Here is a 19,659-nt window from a genome sequence, read left to right as displayed (position 1 = left end):
GCCTTCTGCAAGAGGATTTGGGTTCCCCGGTTCCCTGGGTCTACAAAGGGAGCAAGCATTGCCACCCTTACTGCTCGCAGTCAGGCTCACCACCAACAGGCGGAGGATGCCCAGAGTGAAAACAAGCTAGCAAACAAACACCCACCTCAGTAACAAAATGTCAGGCTTGTCAATGTCAAGATACTACCCAAAGGGGAATTTGAACACTCTTTTTTAAAGAAACCCATCCTTTCCCTAGAGGTTGGGCCCCTAAGACTGAACTACCGCATTAGGTCAGGCTGTACCTGGCACAGATGCTCCAAAGGTGCTTCACCTCCGATTTCTTTGTGGTGAATTTTCAAGTCCGGCTGCAAGCACATCCAAAACCCGCCGCCGAGCAGCCTGGGGATATCCAGCCCCAGTGTTACCACGACGCTGCTGCTTGTACCACAGCTGGGCAGCGCCAGCCCTCCCAGCACTGCCAGATCACCAAATTAAAAGCATCCGAATGCTTCCAAACAGGCACTAGCAAACATTTCAGGTGTCTTACGTACGTTCCTCTTCCAGACTATGACAGTGCTTAGTAGATTTATTGAGACAAATGATGAACGAAACACTTTCAAATAGAAGAATGACAGCGAGCTGCCTCTAGCTGGTGAAGAGCAACGGTCCGTGCCGCAAGCTAAGCAACCTACTCAGTGGGACAGGGAAGGCACAGAGGCCCACAGCGCCCGCGCTGCAGAGCCGGCAAGCGTCCGCCTTGCCATCCTGGTCATCCTTTGTTAACATCAAAGCTAAAAGTAGCTATGACACCTATTGATGGTGAAGGCAATCAACAAGCAGAGACTAGCGTCCTGCTTTCTTTTAAAAATAGCAAAGCACAGAGAAAAGACTTAGTCAAGCACATGATGGGAACACGGCAGCCTTAGCCTCCAGAGGAATCACTAGCTAAGTACACCAGACCTAAATAAAGAATTGTGTAGGTGACTAAGAGGTTTCCAAACAAGCGGTGGGGTCCTAAGCATGAGGGACATTCAAGCAAGAGGTTAACAGAAGAGCCTCTATGAAAAACTTTAGCATCTTCTCTAACTTGCTCGTTCCAGCCCGACACACACACGTTTCACCAAGCAGCAGCTCTAACGATGCTACGACACCTGTGAGATTTACAACATTCACATATCCGCCCGTAAGATTTCACCACCAGCTGTGAAAATCATGGAAGACACTGGACTGCAACTTGTGATTCCCACAGCAATAGCCCCGAGCCCCAGAAGTGCGATCCTCCGTCCAGCGCCCTGCCAACGCTGTGGAGCTGCTGCTCTGCGGAACAACCAGGACACGCCTGCCCGACGCAGGCTTGGCGCTTCAAACCAGGCAAAGCCCGATTAATTAGAACGAAACAGTAAAAACACGTTAAAAGGAACCGTCTTGCCTGTCTGCTAACACTGAGCACTTCTGAAGATCCGGAATTTAGGTAACTTTAAAATTTTGGTAAACAACTATGTTTCAGAGAGTCTTTGAAGTACCCCGCTCCTCCACCACACCCTCCCACAGACACAGCGAAGGTTGCCTAAACCATGTTCAGACACTCAAGCCTCCTTTGAAAGGACTTCATCGCTCACCTAGAACTGGAAGACAGCAATACGATTTCTTACCATACTCACAAGAAATTAAGAGGCATGCGGGGAAGACAGAATTGGAAGAGAAGCCTGCTTTTATGACTGCTTTTTTTAACAGAAAGGAAAATTAATGCTTCCTCCGAGCGCTCCTTGTCGCTGTTGAATTAAAAACCAATACAATGCAAAGAAGTAATGCACTCTAGAATAAATCCTTAAATGACTCCCTCCAGATAACTGAATTATTTTTTAGATGCACACAATACTGCGTTAGAAAGACAACCTACAAGTGACAGGACTGAAAGTATCCAGTATTCAAAGCACCTGCGGCATCCCAGACATCCTCTGGAAAGGTCCGCCTGCACAACTAAAACCGCTTCATGTTCTCACCGCTTCATTTAAACTCAGCGTACTCATTGAGCTTCTGAAACCTAGAGGCATAGAAAATACAGAAGCAAGTGCTCTTAAAAACATTTGCTTCGGGAAGACAAAGAAATCACAACTCTGCTACTGCAGCAAACGTTACTGGAAAAAGCACTACTGTTACTCCTGGGAGGCATCAGCCTGGAGAGCTGCGACTGGGGCAGGGGGAGAAAAAAGGCTAATGACAAATATGACATACTTGGTTTCCAGACAGAAATGCATTTTTAGTTCAGCTTGTCTATATTTAATGCAATGATACCCCTATAGGGATAGGAGCAAAACGATGGTTTTCAACGCTATATAATTGAAAAAACAGAACCCAGTATATAATGGTATAAGAAAATTGACGCGGAACAGCAAAAGGGAAAGCAGCAAGTTCCCAATATTGACCAAAATTTACACATAAATGTACTTTTTTCCATACCACAAATTGAGTAATTTGGATTGCAATCTTCCCTACTGTTTTTATTTCATGAGTTGGCCGAGCAAGCATGAGGGTCATTAGGTTCAACCCTGGACCTCTTGTGCCAGGAGTGGCAACACGGTGTTAGTCCCTTGCTTTTCTGCATAAGGGTTGGAGGGGAAAGATACCCCAGCCACCAAGAACACAACCATTTCCAAATTGCACAAAATGTTTATTGTTAGTCTAGTACATTCAATATCATATTGACTAGAATACAGTAATTCAAAATATTTCTGATGAATTGAAGTTTTTAAAAACCATTTCAAACACTCCAAAAAGCAATGCCATGAAAAGTTAACTTAAAATTAAAACATATTCAAGCAATAGTTTCACTTTTGACTACAGAAAACAGTTACGTGTATTTTAGTGGTTTTAACAGTACTGCGTTTAAACAAAATAAATGAATTCACAAAAAGTGGAAAATATTAAAACAGACACAATGTTAAAAAAATGGAGGCATCCAGATGTGCGAGACTGCTGTAGCGGGCATCACCCGCCCAGTTGTTCCGTTTGCTCTCTTCCGGGGCAGTTCACAGCTCGGCTGTAGCGGTGCTGTTTCTCCGGTCGCCTGCCAACACCGTACAGCAATTCTTCAATGCCTTGAATTTAAAGTTTGCCCTTCTTGTAAATTCCGTATACAAATGTGTATATTCTAAAATATGCAACCCACTGGCAAATCTAGGTGCAATATTAAATGGTACCTTGAAAAACTTCCCTATCTTGCTACTAGTTGTTTGCAGACAGGCAATATCCAGAACAAAATCTGAAAAAGGCAACACGTTTTAGTTTTGTTTTTAAATACTGTCATGAAAAACCGAGTAAATTAGAAAAAGGATAAAGTCAATCTTAATATAAGACATTCATTATATAGTGGGACAGGATACAATTATTGGACAAACAGTATTAAAATGACTCTTCTACATCTGGTCATTAAATGCACGTGTTCTACAATCACGACTTGCTACCACATTTGGTTTTCCTGTACAGAAAGACAGCGATACAATTAAAGACCAGTTTTACTCCGCGTTAAGTCCCAGAACGACAACTGACACTGCATCAAGTTCTTCAAGCTCTTCTCCCTGAAAGGCTGTGCTTGTGAAGAACCAGTAACCGTGAACTCGAAGCGCTCAGCCATCGCGCTGCGCCTGCTGCTCTGACCAGCGCTTCCCAACAGAACGACCCGAACGAAATTTAAATCCCTTTGAAAATCCAAGCCTTAATATTACAGCACCGATACACGTGTGTGTATTCTGGAGAAATGACTGACTCTCGGGTTTGGACAGGGCAATATTAGCTGCCCGCCTTCCTTAATACTGCCAGCCTCTGCAAGTCAGCTTGCCTCCAAACTGCTGCCTGGCCGGGCAGCACGGGGCAGAACCGGGAAACCTCCACGAGAAACTCCTGCGAACCGTTTCTTTTAAAGCGCTTCGTTTCCATCTCGGATAAAGCCCAGTTAAGGTGCTGTTTAAGTGGTATTGTAGATGAGCAGAACAGTATCATGTTAAAACTCAGCAGAATCACATTTAAATTGTTAGTTCGTAAAAGTGGTTATTACAATTACACCTGTAATCCAACCTTTGGGAGAGGTACAATGTCTGCTTGTCAGTACAGTATGTGGAATGTAACTATTCCTTGCAAGATTTTGCAACATGAGTAACTGCATAGATGACTGTTGTGTGTTTTCAGTTCAATAAATGTACTTTTAAAGTTTACAAAAAACACAAAAAGTTTCTATAAAAGTCGCATTGTATCAAGATAATGGGTGGTAAAAGTAGATTATTTGTCTGTGATTCACATTTAATAAATGACTAGCAGAAAGGTGGTAGAAACCTATTTCAAATCAAGAGTTACATTTTCGCTATTGCACTGACTTCACTGTTTGAATCACTAATTTAGAAAAATTCACGTAGTTAAAAATCGTAAAATTAACCTAGAATACAAAATTTCTTTGTAAACATCAGGTAGCCAGTTCTACTAACATGGAATGGACTCTTAGTACTGCAGTACAGTATCTTGGTTATTTACAGCACTTGCCATATGACGGGCAACTGCAGGACACACACAACATCCGTTCACAGTAATTGTGTTCAGAGAACTACCAAAGTCAGTGCAGATTTTCTGTGCAATTTTCCGATTTCCCCGAATTCCTTAAGTCAAATAATACTGTTACAGAGGCCACGTGCAGATTATTTTTTATCTAGATATATATACACACACATATATATATCTCATAAGTGACGAATTATGTCTGCAGGACTTCTGTAAAGGTACTTCCAAATGGCATAGTAATGAACAGCAGCTGCTGTGGCCACAAATACGTGCCAGATGGCATGGGCAAACGGAATGACTCCATCGCTCTTGAAGAACACCACACCCAGACAATATATCAAGCCTCCCCAGGCAACCTCCTGAAGTCCATCGGTGTTGCTCTGTCAATTAACAAGGAAAGATTAGGGGTGGGGTGTAAAGGAGGGAGAGGGCATTTTAGGCACAAAGTGCCACCTCTCCCCCCTCACCCCCCAAACGCTGGCCGTCATAGCTCAGAACATCTTGGACAGGAGAGATGGAGAAGTGAGAAACCCAGTATATAAGAATTTGGATTACACTTTGTAAGATGTAATGTATTTATATATGTCTCAATAGCACTATAAAAGTAATAGCAGGATAACTCAAAAATTAAGGCAAGTCTGATGTTTTTCTTCATGCTCATTAGCAGAGCAGACAAACATGGAGAAAAAGAAAACCCCGTTACTGTGTGTGAGCATGAGTTTAACGCAACTCCTGCTAGTTGGCTGAAGCATCCAGAAAAGTTCTGGTACAGCACAGCATTCATGTGGAATAGTTAAGTACAGTAACGGGCATTACCTTGTAGAGATGTCAGATTTATATTAGCAGCAGAGAGGGTTATTCAAAGTATTTAAAATGTGTAGCTAAATAAATAACAAAGTTTTGAGGTGGACAAGACAGTAGTATGGCTTACAGATGCACCAAGAAACCTTTTGCAAAAAAACAAAAATGCGTCACCTGCCGAGAGATCAAGGATCCCGGATACAGTGCATCAGTTTGATACAGGTCAACAACCTCAACTTTTCAACTTTTCCCTGCTTCACTGATAAAAAGAAGCCTTCAATAAGAGACAAAATAGTCTAGCTTTGTTGCCCCTAAGTAATTCTGAAAGGAGCAAGAATCAATTTGCTTCCCCCACCTTGGTCTAGACCACAGAATCAATTGATTAGATTTTCCAGAGAGGTCTTACATAGACCAAAAAAAAGGACAGCAAGTTATCAGAAGTCCATTCCACTTTCCTAAAGAATAAGCTTCTTTCCCAATTTGTAAGCAGTAAGTGGGCAATAAGTAAGTTCAGAAATAGTAAAATCCAGAAACATTCTTTGACAGGCTAAGGTACTTCACATCTTTATCATTTTTACTAAAATGGAAGTAATTGAGTTGTTACACCCAATATCCTTTCAGAAGTGACGTTCAGAACCTAAGCTCTTTCCATTTCAACCCTGTAGCCCAGATACATCGAATAAGGTGGCATTTCACTGGATGTAAAACTATATCCAAAATATAACTGACTAAATTTGGTTCTTCCGTAGAGAACACTTACAATTATAGTGGACTAAAATTAACATCTTCGGAGAAGAAAGAGCTGTCCTGGAACTTAAGCTAGTTATAAAAGGAAAGTGTATGTTTGCAACGTTAATAGTCACATTCCTTACCATGGATGTCACTACCAGAGCAGGAGAAAATCCCATCGCTAAATAGAAAAAGAGTTCAACGATCTTATACCTAAAAAGGAATGATTTGAGTCATTTAAGGAGCTGAGCATTCATTTGCATTAAGTACTAGTGAGAATAAAACATTGAGACAACTTATATTTTCTTATTTGACAAGAACTTCAGTAGCTCATCTCCAAAACAAAAAAGTTGGGTCTTGCTCCCTGAGAGTAAGTAACGAAAGCAGGCTCAACAGTTCAGATCTGGAACTCAAGGACTCACACCTCAAAAGAAAAACAAGAAGGTAGCAGGAGCCAGTATGCACCAGTAGACAATATTGCAATATAATCTATACACAATGCTCTGTAAATTAGGCGCATAAGAAAGCCATTTCAACTGGTTTTTTACCCTACCCACTATCAACTGCTTTCTTGTAGCAAAAGTTAGTTTTTAAAAGTGGATAACTTCCCTCTGACCCCTTTAAAAGAAACAACATAGCCTAAGACATGTTATAACAGGGTGAATACAATTGTCTTCTGACAAGGTTTAAGTTCGCATCACTCATCACATGTTTCCACGTATCAAAGCCCTCATTTCAATGTGTGAAAGGCTGGATAGGAACACTCAGAAAGCAAGAAAGCCCCCACCTTTTAATTTTGTTTCAAAGTTAAATGCAAATAATAATTCTTACTTCTCATGGTAGAGAAATACATAAATAGTTCCTCCAGCAGCCATCAGCCAGATAAACCAACGCATGTGAGATGCTAGAGGTCCAAGCTCACGCAGATTTAACCTGGAGGTACAGAGATTTCAAGAGACAAAAGTGATGAATGAATGGACCATACTGACACAGGAGTAGTAAGGCTTGATAAAAATAAATAACTATTCAAAGCTACAATTTAGGCACAATGTGGGAAAGACACTGGGACATTCTATATACAGAGACGCAGAAGGTATGCTTGCATTGATGTGAGGGAAGCATAAACTGGGGCTTGTGGCATATAAATAAATTATTTTCTGCTGTTTTCCTATATTAGTTTCTGTTCAGCAAATCTCAGATCACATTATGTTGCATTTCACAATGCAGAATGTGGTCAACTGCATCTAAGAAGATAACTATAGATTTTGGAAAGCCACAATGATAAACTCTTTGTAATGGAAAAAGCTTGAATTCTGGAGGTGGGTGTCATATTTCTTACCATGGTGCATATGATGCTGCAATAAAGACATAGATCATCATTCTGTCACACATGTGAAAGCAATGTTCCATTGTCCTAGTAAGAGAGAGAATAGGTCACCAAGAGAGATTTTGGAAAGACTTTTGTATTGTCTCAGATTCCTCACACACTTTGGGATTACTGTGGGGAAAATACCATCAGCTGTGTAACCTCTTAAAACCATCTGGACAACTGTTCAGCTGACTTCAACTTCAGGAGGCCATAAACGAGACGAGCCCTCCTCCATTCCTCTCCCCGTCTCCACCCCATCACGCATCCTGCTCTCTGGCACAGAAGCAGAAAGCTGTCACAGCAACTCTGTCTAATCCAGAAACCGTTACTATTTAGTGACTACTGGTTAAATCCAATTTATGGCTCAGAATTATATAGGAATCAATGGGGGGGGAAAAACCCAACCAAAAAAAAAATAAATATCACATCTTAGTTTTGCTATTGCTGCCTTGCCTCCAAGGAGGCTTTCTGCTTGTTAACTGTGCATGGTACTAGAATTCTCTTGGCAAGCTCTGCATTCCTCAAAGTATTTGAGCATGCCATAGTCCCAGACAGTGTTCTCATTTCTGCAATGGGATTATATCCATCATACATGCGCTTAGGTTAGGTTTTTCCCATCCAATTTCTGGATTAAGAGCCACTAGGGCATAGAACAACACATTATTTTCCTTGTGAAAAAGCAGCAGGCATTAAAGTTTGTTTGTATATGAGCTTGGCTCCCTATTTCTTCCAACAGAATCAAGGGTGTTTTTTAATGTTTCAGTACAAGGTACCACTCCAGATTTATGTAAAATCATGTTTTTGACTGGGAAACACAATGGAAAAACATCATAGAACCTGAAAATAAAACATACATCTTATAGCGATACCTTAAGTGGCTCTTTTTCCAAGAAACGATATGAAATACTGTGGAGACAATGAAGAGCGCACAGAGCCCTATGCCATACATCCATGCTGTTATCTTTTCCCATCGATCATCTGAAAGCCGGTGGAGAAGGGCACTACCCACAATCGCAGGAACAATGAGGAACTAAGAAAACAAAAGGCCATTGTTAAGTCTTGACCAGCAGCCAACATAGTAGCACCCACAGCACAGCAACAGAGACCGTATGTATGACATCGGATGCCGTGCTCCTAACAGGAGGAAGTTTTTCATTTAGGTGTGTGTTGACACACGTGTTAAGCCTTTGACAAAGTCTCAGACAGCTTACGCCCGTTTGTGGTAAGTTTCTCCTCACATGGTATTCCAGTAGCAAAAGAATTTGAGAAGTCTTAGCAGTGTTTTTATTTTCACTTGTGTTTTAAGAAAGTTTTGATCTTTCTGTAGGCATGGATCTAAACCACCTCCTGTGCATAGAGGCAGAGCACAGGACAGACAAAAATAAACTTCAATACCGAATGAAAAGATAAAGCATTTCGAAGTATGCAGTTAAGTAGAAGACAAGAGAATTAAGGGCTTTGCAGAACTTGGGTTTTAGATATTATAAATAAATTAGCTGCAAACTTCTTTTATGAACAGATTCTTAATGCACAAAGACGATGTTCTTTTAATGCAGCGTATCCAATTCTGCTTTCCTTACCACTTCCCTCTCAAACAGCTTTAATTCAGATCTTCCAAAACAACCACTGTTAGAACATCATGATAGAATTAGCATGCTCACGTGAAGTATCTAAGAAGTGGGCTCCAGGCTTCATATGCATTTAAAACTACACTCCTTCCCAGAATAAATTACATCATGTACCTTTGCTCACTCAGGAAAAAACAAACAAATAAATTGGGGGTGGGGGAAGGGATGTCCAACAAGTAGTTAAAGCAAAGAACCTGCTGGCTCAGGCATTTCTCCCCTTCCACTGTGAAGTCCTATCTTTGTCAGGCTTCTAAGTCAAAAACTCTGCACAAGTTCCCTTCCAGCCCAGTGTGTCTTAAGATGTTAATTCGTTCACTTGAATTGTAAATTACCTTCTTAGGTTAAACTCTTCGCAGTTTAACCCAAGTCTCACATGCTAAAAAATAAAGCCAGGAACCAGTAATGTTTAAACAAATCTGGCATCTCTGTTTTGCCTTACAGGTTTGATAGCTTAGAGCGCAAAGATCTGGTCTAGCCTGCACTGCCTTTGTCCTTCATCTGCTTACAGACCAGAAGAAATCGAGGCTCTGATCACAGCTACAGTGCAGAAGATGCAAAGTATACCGAATGAATCAGAGTTAAAACAAACAAAAGCAGCTTTTGCTTCTGGCTTTTGACGTACATCAACTGTAGCTTCATTACTATTATATTTTCTTCCTTTTTGCAAAATTTAGTACATTTACGCCACAAGCTGTAGAGCCAGGGAAATGAAAAGTACTACATTCCTGTATCAATGGCATTTGGACCAGAGGTGAAAACACTTTCTGAGTTTTGTAATGAGGCTGTGGAAGTTGACCTCATGTACTTTAAGGCCAAAAATAGTCTGCCAGTCTGGCTTCTCATTTATCACAGACCATAAATTTCCATATACATATCCTGGACAGCCCCCAAATTCAAGAAAGGTTAAAGTGTTTCACTCCTCAGGAGATTAGTCCCTCCTGTTTTCCACATATGGCATACAGTTTAATGTGTGGCTGAAGCCCTTGAGATAGCAAGGAACTGATGAGATGTGGCAGTTGTTTCATTTAGCTTTTGCTGGAGACAGGAAGATGCTAAGCTCCAGAAATAGCTTTTTAGCCGTGATTCTTTAAGCTGTGCAGTCATGCTGTATCCACGTTCATCGGTTTCCTTCCCAATTTTGGGTGCAAATTTCAGGTTTGACTATATTTGACAGAGAACTAAAAGGTTTCAGAGAGATTATGTACGCTCTTTGCACCTTCAGAATGAAGAATACAGCTACAAATGAGTACATGGATGAAGCGCTGCATTAATCTCTTTTCTGCTTGTCCTGGCTCTGAAGAACCATTCTACTTCTCACAGGGAACAGCACTATACTAGCATGAGAAGGATTTATTGTTTTTTCTAAGTATTCTATTTGGAAACACTTTCCCTCTGTGACTGATACACACCATGGGAACAGATAGACTAAACAAAAGATGTTTTATTACTCTTTTTCTGACCAAAAATAGCTAAATTAAAAATCAGAAGTGATACCCTGCTGTTCCAGCCAACTGGATAAAAGTTCTTTAGATACTAATGCCATACAAGAAAACATATGATACAATGGACTTCTTTATACCTAACATCCATCTTACAAAGTAAATATAACTCTCCAGTCAACAAACCAAGATGGATTTTCCCATGTTCATTTGAAAAAAAATCTCTAGCGTAAGAATGGCTTTTTAATCTTCAGAATGGAGAAGCAATCAATGAGTCCTTTAAAAGGAGGGTTATTTACCAAAAAAGTAGCCAAAGAATCAGAACTAATACAATGAGTGTGATTGTGCTGGGTCATTTTCCAGCAATGACACAGCATTTCTAAGTTGCCAACATTCCTAGTAATAAAACTAGCTAGAAGTCACAAAAAACTTTGCCTGTTTCATCATGAAGTGCAAGTCTTCCAAACGAATATCGTCAAACCCACCAACTTAATGTTCTGTGGACAAAGCCAGAACATGATGCTCCGATTTACTAATTTTAGCACCTTCATTAACACTTGCTAAATCAGAAATGGGGCTGGTGGAGAGATTTACAGAACAAGAGAGCAGGCAACAGTTTCACCAAGTTTTCTAGAGAAACGCCAGAACAAAATGAGAACATGACGTTATAAACCCCTTTACAATAAGAAGGAAGAAAAAGGATTAAAATTATTTATAGCTAGAGGCAGGAATCTTTAAGCAGAGACTTGGGCACAAGCCCCATGTGATGTATTTTGGGAAACCAACTACCACAACCCCTACTGTCACAAACAGCAGCCACTGCAAAAAGCCGTAAGCACAAAGAAAGATGCTGAAACAGTAAGCTGTAAACCTGATCAGGCATACTTCAGGGAAATTAAACTCTCTGGTTACTAACTTATAGCGAAGTATCTGGTACCTTCCATCTATTTGGGGCTGCTTCTTTCTGAAGACAATCTCTCCCATAAAGAGGTTTAAAAAAATCTGCTTAAAACTCTGCTTTTAACATTCATGCCAAATTAAGTTATCTTCTTTGCACACAAGGCTATGCACGTCATGTAGTCAGCAACAATGACCTCTGATGCACAAGCCATGGTGTTATTGTTGTGATCTCACGTGTCTTTCATTGAGAGGGAACACTAACAGCATAAAGATGGTCCCTGCACTTCCCCTTTGGAAAGGAAGGCAATGGAAAGACCAACAAAGCAGCCAAATTCACACGTGACGCTTAAGAGGGAACGACAAAGGACTGCATCCATCCATCTCAAGCTGCCTGGCGAGCTCCAGCAGTACAGCCCTGAAGCCAAGTACAGCATCTCCCCACTCATCAATTTTCTCAAATAAGGCATGGTGGAGTGGGAAGCGTACTGGCAACTTGAGCTGTGCGATACACAGAGAGCAGAGAAACTGCTAGTATCAGTCAGCTAGAATGGAAACATTTTCATCATAAGAGCCCTTCTGAAATTTTGATGACCCCTTCCTCTATGCTCAAATGGCCTGGTAAATGCTCCCAGCCTCACTTTTGAAATATTTATACTTTTTTCCATGCACTGCACATCCCAAGACTGGAATAGAGAGACTATTAACTTAATAATAGTTCCTCCTTTTAAGGCAGTTGGGAAAAAAAACTTTTAGAGCAGTGCAAAGTAAGCCATGCCTAAATTCTGAGGTTTTAATATAACAGAGCATGTCTTTTGTCTGATAAACCTTATGTACACTAGAAAGCTTCATGATGAAAGAGCCATTTCCCCCCTTTAGATTTCACTTACCTTATAACTCAAATTCTTACGACTCCTACTTCTCTCATACACTGTTTCCTTCCTGTTCTTCTAACCACAGAGCAGTCTTTTCTGTCTCTATATTCAACTGCTTAGCTGCCCTTCCTGTCTCCTACTGTCTAAAAACAAGTCAGTGCTTCGTTTAAAGCTAAAAAAAAAAAAAAAAATCAAGACATTTTAAAGAGCCTTACTAGTTAGAAATTTGAAGATACCTTACTATGCTACACAAAGTTAGCTTTTAAGTATTGTAGCAAAAAGCTATGCATGGGATTCCGTATCCCCATTTATTAATTGTTTTGGGTTTTTTTTTGAAGCAGCTGAAGCCTAAACTGACTACTGTGTCTTTTTAAGTCAAAAAACCAGGTGGGATAGAAGTTGACTACTTTCTGAATTATGAAAGCTTTGGAAAAAAATATATGGAGAAACATTGCTAAACTCTGTTTTGTAGAAATTACATCAACATCTAACTGCAAACTCAGCCTGTAATCTAGTGGCAAAGCACTTGGCCATCTAACATTTAGAGAAACAGTCCATAACACAGAGGAGAAGCAAGCATCCCCCCCAGCTTGTTCTGTATAATTCATTGTGCTTTCCCAGATTAGATTCCTGTTTCAAGGCTTTAAATTTCAATTAAAAGTTATTTACTGCATACAATTTTATTTAGAGTAATAATCCCCCTTTTACACTACACTTCATTTTTTTGACAAGGGGTACGTTAACATTGCATATCCCCGAGCTGTTAGCAGTTCATGGTAGGTTTAGCATGTAGCTTGACTCTTCAAAAAGTAATTCGACAGCTTGACCAGAAACTAGCATACCAGAAAATACTGATATGACATCTTGGCTGTAACCTACTGCTAACAGGCAGGAATAAGACATGCCTGTTTTTCAACTAGATGAAGGCTAGAATTGCAAGGAGTACATCAACTTCTGCCAGATATTTTGAAATCTAACTTTTTGGCCAGAGTAAACAAAATTTGTACAAGGATTATAAGATAAACTACATATTTGTGCTAACTAACAGAATGTTGCTTCATTCTCTAGAGAAATAAGCATATATTTACATAATGCTGTACATGAGACCCTTGGCTTAAAAACACATAAGTTTCAGTTAGCTTTTCTATATGTAAACCAAGATGATTGTTTTCACCAGCAACACAGAGCTGCATGCTGGTCATTTATAAAACACACACAGATCGTGAAGAACAGAGCTCTTTCTAGAGCTGAAGAGTCCCATGCACTACCTTGAACATTCATAACTGTAGCTCACTCAGACACACTGGAGATAAGAGCCTAAGGACAAAGTCAAACATACTTCAGATGTTTGGAGTTAAACAAGGGGTTGAGGAGAAGCACGAGCTGCTTTTATAAAAGGGCAAATGCTATCTTTAAAAACAAGCACGCACATTTTTAAGTCCTTTTTGAAATGCCAGACAGCAAATTAAACTTCCCAAGTACTTAAAAAAAAAAAGGGGGGGGAGCACGGATGACAGACTGCTTTCATTATTTTGTGTATACCATATATTCAAATCTAGTATGGGTCCATATATTATGAAAATAAGGACAGACTAGGATTTCTAGTAGGGCTGTCAGCATTATTAGCGCCTCTTTCAAAATAGGAGATTTCTTGACAAATCAATTCACAGATACGAAGTATCAGAACTAAGTCATTCTAGCTCTTCTGGCTAATACCCACAGTATTCCGCTTCCAACATGAATAAGTCTTTTGTATACTTCCAGTATGCAGTATCCAGCATGACACCATGTGAGCACAGCATTCTGAAATCTGCCTTGCAAGACTAGTATAGAACTATATTCACTTTACCACAGTCATCCTCTGACTGGGACAGAGGAAAAGCGTATAAAGACATATAACTTCCTTTGGTGAAAAGGAATCTTACGAAGCATCTGGAGCTCCTAGAGATTCAGATCAGGGACCAGTGATTACCAGCCATCTAACTAACATTACATTTTCTGGACTGCTATAGCTGAAGCTTATATAACAAAATCAAAGAGGCTGTAAATATGAATACACTCGGGCAAAGGTAAGCATTTAGCCATCCAAACCCACAAAAATTTACTGAAACATCTGGTTTAAAAAAAAATCCAAAGGAAATGTACTTACTGCATGTGTGTAACAGTTAGCAGCATGTTCATAGCAAGTGGGTTTGTAGCGGCTGTTTGCTGGAGCTGGGTGGTTCATGAACCTGTGGAAAAATTAAGAGGTATTTTTAGGAGAGTTAATAAAAAATTTCTTTGGAGCATCATGAAGGAATCCCTCCAACCTAGCAGCATTAAAAATTATAAGTACAGACATGTTAGAAGCAACTGTTATTTAAATTGTAAGTTCTCCCAGAAAAGTTCTCTTAACAGAAACATATGTTAAATCAATTTCTGTGACTGCCTGATGTGGTGGATGGTTATCTTTAATCAAGACTTTGCATACAGAAGTCAGACTCCCTCTTTTCTGACAGCTTGGTTGGATGAAGAATGAAATATTTCCAATTTAAATTCCATTTAAATGGACTCAAATTGCTCTTGAAATACGGACTTCTTCATAACTGCCAAGGGTTACTCTTCTTTTAAGGAGTTCTTGAAACTATAGCGATATTCCAGTTCTATAACACCTCGGAATAAACCAACCTGAACACTGACTTTTCAATTCCTATAGCAAGCAATATTTACGTTTGGAGCATTAGATGGCTTGATTTGAGGCTACTCCTATCTTCTGTCTGTAACTAAGATCCAAGTTACACAGGGATGAAAAGAGACTCTAATGGCTAACTCTGAAGATAAAAAATTTCAAGGTCCTTACCATAGAGATTCCACCTTTTTCTCTAAGAATTTTCAAATATTACCTAACAAACAAACAATCACCCCAAACACAGCCTTTGCAAGCCAAATGAAACATGATGAAGCTTGAGAAAGCTTTGGAAGAACTTGCCAATACAAATGTTGCTTTTAACTACACTAAAAAAAATGCAAACACTTGAGTTGCTTCTGTGAAACTATACAATTTAAATCTGTGTATAAAAACCTCTAAAAGACAGCACACATTTATATGCAGCCAGACAGTCAAAGTTACTAACTACTCCTGCCACAGTACCGCGTATGTCACCCCAGCACAGCATAATATCACACAAAAGTGGTTCTCTTTCACTAATGAATTCCAGTTTACTCCAGACTATTATAAAACTATGCATTGACAATTAGTCAGGTATCCAACAAGCCAGGAACAGCTTCACAACAAATACAGAACATGCCTGTATGCTCAGAACTGAGAGCAGCTTTGTTAGCTATATTTATATAAAGAGCTTGTTAGACAAACTTTGGTCCTCCCCCATGTCCCTCCTAGTTGAAGTCAAAACCAGTCCTATTTTTATGACATCCATAAAATACTGGCCGATCTCAGACCAGGGAAAAACAAATAACCAACGAAAAAAGCCCGACTGGAACCTTATAGTTGGAACAAGCAGCTCCAGACTTCTGAGATACAAACCACTTGGTTTTCTTGACTGATTTAAGTGATTTGTAAACCATTTTTTTTCTAAACCCATATATGAAAATTTAACAGCATTGATTAAATAACACTGTGTCATGATCTCTCTCCAAATCGTCGCAATTTCAAAGAACAGTTTCAACTGTTACCAATACAAAGGATAAGAAAAACGTGAATTTCATTCACAGATGCTGAGGATAAATGGTTGTTAGCAAATGGATAATTCCATGGGAGTTAATAAACTATTAAACAACGGCAATTATTTTGTCAGTGACAAATGACACCTTGCTCTCACCTCCAAGAGGATAATGACATTGTAGTCATATACACAGGCTCGCAGAACATTTGGGAAATGATTTTATTGCCCATTGCGTACAGGTCTTCAACAGCTGCTGAAGGCCATTTCGGCAACCTCTACAGATGGAACATTCAGTTTACTCAGTTCTGCTTCCAAGTTAGGAAAACATTTAAAAATAAAAGCATCTGTTGGCTCAGTTGAGTGACTGGGATTAGACTGCCTTTGCCCAACTCCATAAATTCAAAGTCATGGGAAACCTTTCACTGATTACATCTGGAATACTATTACGTTTCTCCAAAGGCCATGGTGGTACCTTGGCATTCTCACAAGAAGCAGGAGGACAAAAAAACCAAACCAAACCAACCCACCAACCTTCCCCCGCCCTGAACAAAAAAAACCCCAACTACTAAAGAATAAGCTCATCCTCGGTACTAGCTTTATAATTTCTGTTGTTCCAAACATCTATATATTATCGTCATCTAAAAATCTATAAATAATTGAGGGTAGGCTGCTAATGGGACCTTCTATTATCTATTAGAGGATAATTTTTTCCCCTTTTCATTTATATTTATTTAGTAGAAACGATAGTGGATCTTTCTAAAGCAGTTGCAACAGAGCCTGGATTAATGTCAGATTTCAGAAAGAATTATGAACAAACACTTCAGAAAAGACCATTTATTATTAGGACCTCACAGCACTATTCTAACTAATTTAAAGACAGTGTTGTTAGTAGTAAAACAGAACACAAAGACATTAACAAAACTATCCCTTCTCTGTTATCTGCACAAAGGATTGGGGGGGTTTTCCCCACCTTGTTTGAGCCAGCACAGGAATGAAACATGATTTGTTTGTCTGAGGCAACTTTAGGCTGGGGAAACAGACAAGCATCAGGCTTCAGAAAACTTCACACTTACAAAACACTTCAATCATTTTCTTAAAAAAAAAAAACTTCAACTCCAATTATTTCATTTAAAACAACAACAGACATGGTTAGTAGCATGGCTATTGAACAGAAAGCTTCACTGGACTCCCACAACAGCTGAAACTCGCTTTTCTTCCACCAGAGAGAGTTTGAGCAGAACCCCACCGTTAGCAACACTTCACTCGTCCCCTTCACCTACGTGGTTATACTACTAACACCACCACCACTCGTGTGTTTTAGCAGGAGAGGAAGAGTTAGACTTTACCTGTGCCTTAAAGAAAAGGATCTCTAAACACCCCAGTATCTAATTTTGCTGTACATTTGACATGCCTGTACCTCTTCTTTCTGCAAGGTATCGACTGCAACGGCTGTAAGGCCCAGACAGCAAATGCTGGAGCATGTTTGCTCAGGTCACACTACCCACAGACAGCATTTCCAGTAAAGCAAAGCTTCAGTTCCCTCCCTATGCCTTTTTACAATGCTATTTATAAGCGTTATCAGGAACAACTTTAGAGGAAGGGTCATTTAAAAAGTGGCTGAATAGGGCAAAAATTCCAGCCAATGCTTCTCTTGAGTTAATTTCATTTCCAGTTTGACAATTTGTGTTTAACACCTTAAGAAACAGACCTGAAGCTTGAAAATAGTTGCTCACGGATACTACACCGAAATACTCATCATAACCAGGAAAAATTATTTTGACCCATGATGTTAAAAAAAGTCATACCCTCCTGTAGTTATACATATGAATGACATCGTAATATAAAGGCAGAATAATTTGGTTGCAGGCTTACTCGCAGTCCGGAGGCAAAAACTGTTCTGTTCTTTCTTAAAGATAAATAAATAAATAAAGCCCACATCATCTCCAACAACAGATGCTTTTTGTCTTCTGCCACATGAACACTGCAACACAGGGACATTGTTTTTCCTCCTATCTACAGGTCAAGTTTGCCTCTTCTGAAAAAGATAAATGCGAGGAATACAACCTCACCTTCCTAGAAGTGGAAACTTGATATATAGCATACAGATGCTGTTTACTCCTACAACTCTCTACAAGATAGAGCCCTCTCTAACACAACCATTAAGATTATTATCAAATGCAGGACAGTCTCATAAGGCCCCACTGAACACGACTGCAGTTTACAGGAAACATCTTTAAGTGAAGCCTTTTGATTCTCTAACAAACCTATAATGTACTCTTTAATAGGAACTCTAGTGAAACCAGAGTCATTTAAGCAGGGGGTACGCAGCACTATCTCATGAGAACACGTAAGTACTTCTCCATTTAAGATACTGACAATCCAAGATCTCTAATATGAAATATTAACTCCTTCAATATCAGAATTTAAAATTTCTGAGATTAACAGACTAATAACTACTTGCAGCCAGGCATGAGAGCAGAACGCTTTTGCACTGAACTGAGTTACGAGTTCATTTTCACAATTTAAACTCATTCTTAAAGCTCAAGAACTACTTGAGGCCAAGGAAGTCCAAGCTTTATAGTTTCACAGCACGCAAATATTCCCAACATAAGTGGAAAAAGGATATTGAGAAAGACATATGACAATTTAAACCAAGAGAGAAGAAACTCATAGCCCTTTACATTACATGAACTTTAATCTTCAAACACTTCAGATATTTAAAGTGTTAAACATATGGGTTAATCCATTCTTTGTGAGAGACCCCTCATGTTTCAAGTTTCTGTTCATGTCCAAGGAGCAGATGCTGTATGTCTCATAGTGATTCCAGAATTGAGATCATAGTATCTGGGAGAGAAAGGAGGAGGAAAACCTGAAGGTTCCTAGCACTCTCTCTTCTCACGCAAACCCAACCTAGAAAAATAAATATGGGGGGAATTGGGATATCCTCAAAAAAATTTGGGATAAAAATCCCAAATCTATCGCAAATATTTGGATGGCATTTGCCTGGCATCACAGCAAGCATATAACAAAACTTCAGAAGAGAAAAGCACCTTTCAAATCTTGCCTTATTCTTAATTCTAATCTTCTGAATGAATTATTATTTGAAACATGAAGTAAAACGTCAGTAAAAACAGCAAGTGCTGACAATAGCTTCAAAGATCTGGATTTTTTTAGTCTTTTCAGGAAGTACATTTCCTTTATTAAGCTCAAAAGGCCTCATACTTCCTTTTATCAGCTTAAAAGCACATCACCCCTTTTTGTATCTTTTTCTTCTTGTGCTCTCCAGCAGCGGGAGAGGCCATTTAGACCTAATATGCCACAAATAACAGCATATGAGAAACTGCAACAAGGTGGGGATAACTCCACAAAACCAGCAGTAGCATACGTTAAATGGGGTTACACATTTAGATCCTGAAGCAATTTTTATGTTATCTGGGCTCTTTGCTCTCGAAAGAAAAAACAAAACCAAAAAAAGCACAAGCAGGTCAAAATAGATCAGCGCTACGTTTTCATGATGACCGCATAAGATTTTAAAGATAAATGAATTGGTTTATAAAAAGCTTGCTTGCTTTGACCAAATTGGCAGATATTTCCTCTTTATGAATTCAGTCCACTCTGTTAAAAATAGGGCCATATTCCTCCGGACTAGGCACCTTCCTTCCTGGATTAGAAGGGAGCTAGTTGTGGTTTGTACCTGTTCATATAAGCTTTACTACCACTGAGCAACGA

The 19,659-nt window shown here is 39.5% G+C and overlaps 1 protein-coding gene across 7 annotated transcripts in view; it reads right to left on the bottom strand.

Moving 5' to 3' along the window:
* Positions 1-2,632: 2,632 nt before the first annotated feature.
* MMD (monocyte to macrophage differentiation associated) overlaps positions 2,633-19,659 on the bottom strand; it is a 47,439-nt gene continuing 30,412 nt past the window's right edge. For 2 of the 7 annotated variants that reach the window (XM_075111616.1, XM_075111618.1), the window contains exons 2-8: positions 14,418-14,499; positions 8,299-8,459; positions 7,400-7,474; positions 6,892-6,993; positions 6,204-6,273; positions 3,183-3,244; positions 2,633-3,080 (exon numbers count right to left, since the gene is read on the bottom strand). In XM_075111616.1, the coding sequence (XP_074967717.1) occupies positions 3,197-3,244; positions 6,204-6,273; positions 6,892-6,993; positions 7,400-7,474; positions 8,299-8,459; positions 14,418-14,499 (538 nt within the window). In that variant the 3' untranslated portion in view covers positions 2,633-3,080; positions 3,183-3,196. Of the gene's footprint in view, positions 4,911-6,203; positions 6,274-6,891; positions 6,994-7,399; positions 7,475-8,298; positions 8,460-14,417; positions 14,500-19,659 lie in introns of all 7 variants that reach the window. The other 5 variants (XM_075111615.1, XM_075111617.1, XM_075111613.1 and 2 more) reach the window with 3 other exon arrangements.

The sequence above is a fragment of the Phalacrocorax aristotelis genome, chromosome 16 (genome assembly GCF_949628215.1).
Source record: "Phalacrocorax aristotelis chromosome 16, bGulAri2.1, whole genome shotgun sequence".
Taxonomy (NCBI): Eukaryota; Metazoa; Chordata; class Aves; order Suliformes; family Phalacrocoracidae; genus Phalacrocorax; species Phalacrocorax aristotelis.
The sequence above is the reverse complement of the archived record's forward strand: the minus strand, read 5'-3'. Positions and strand labels throughout refer to the sequence as shown.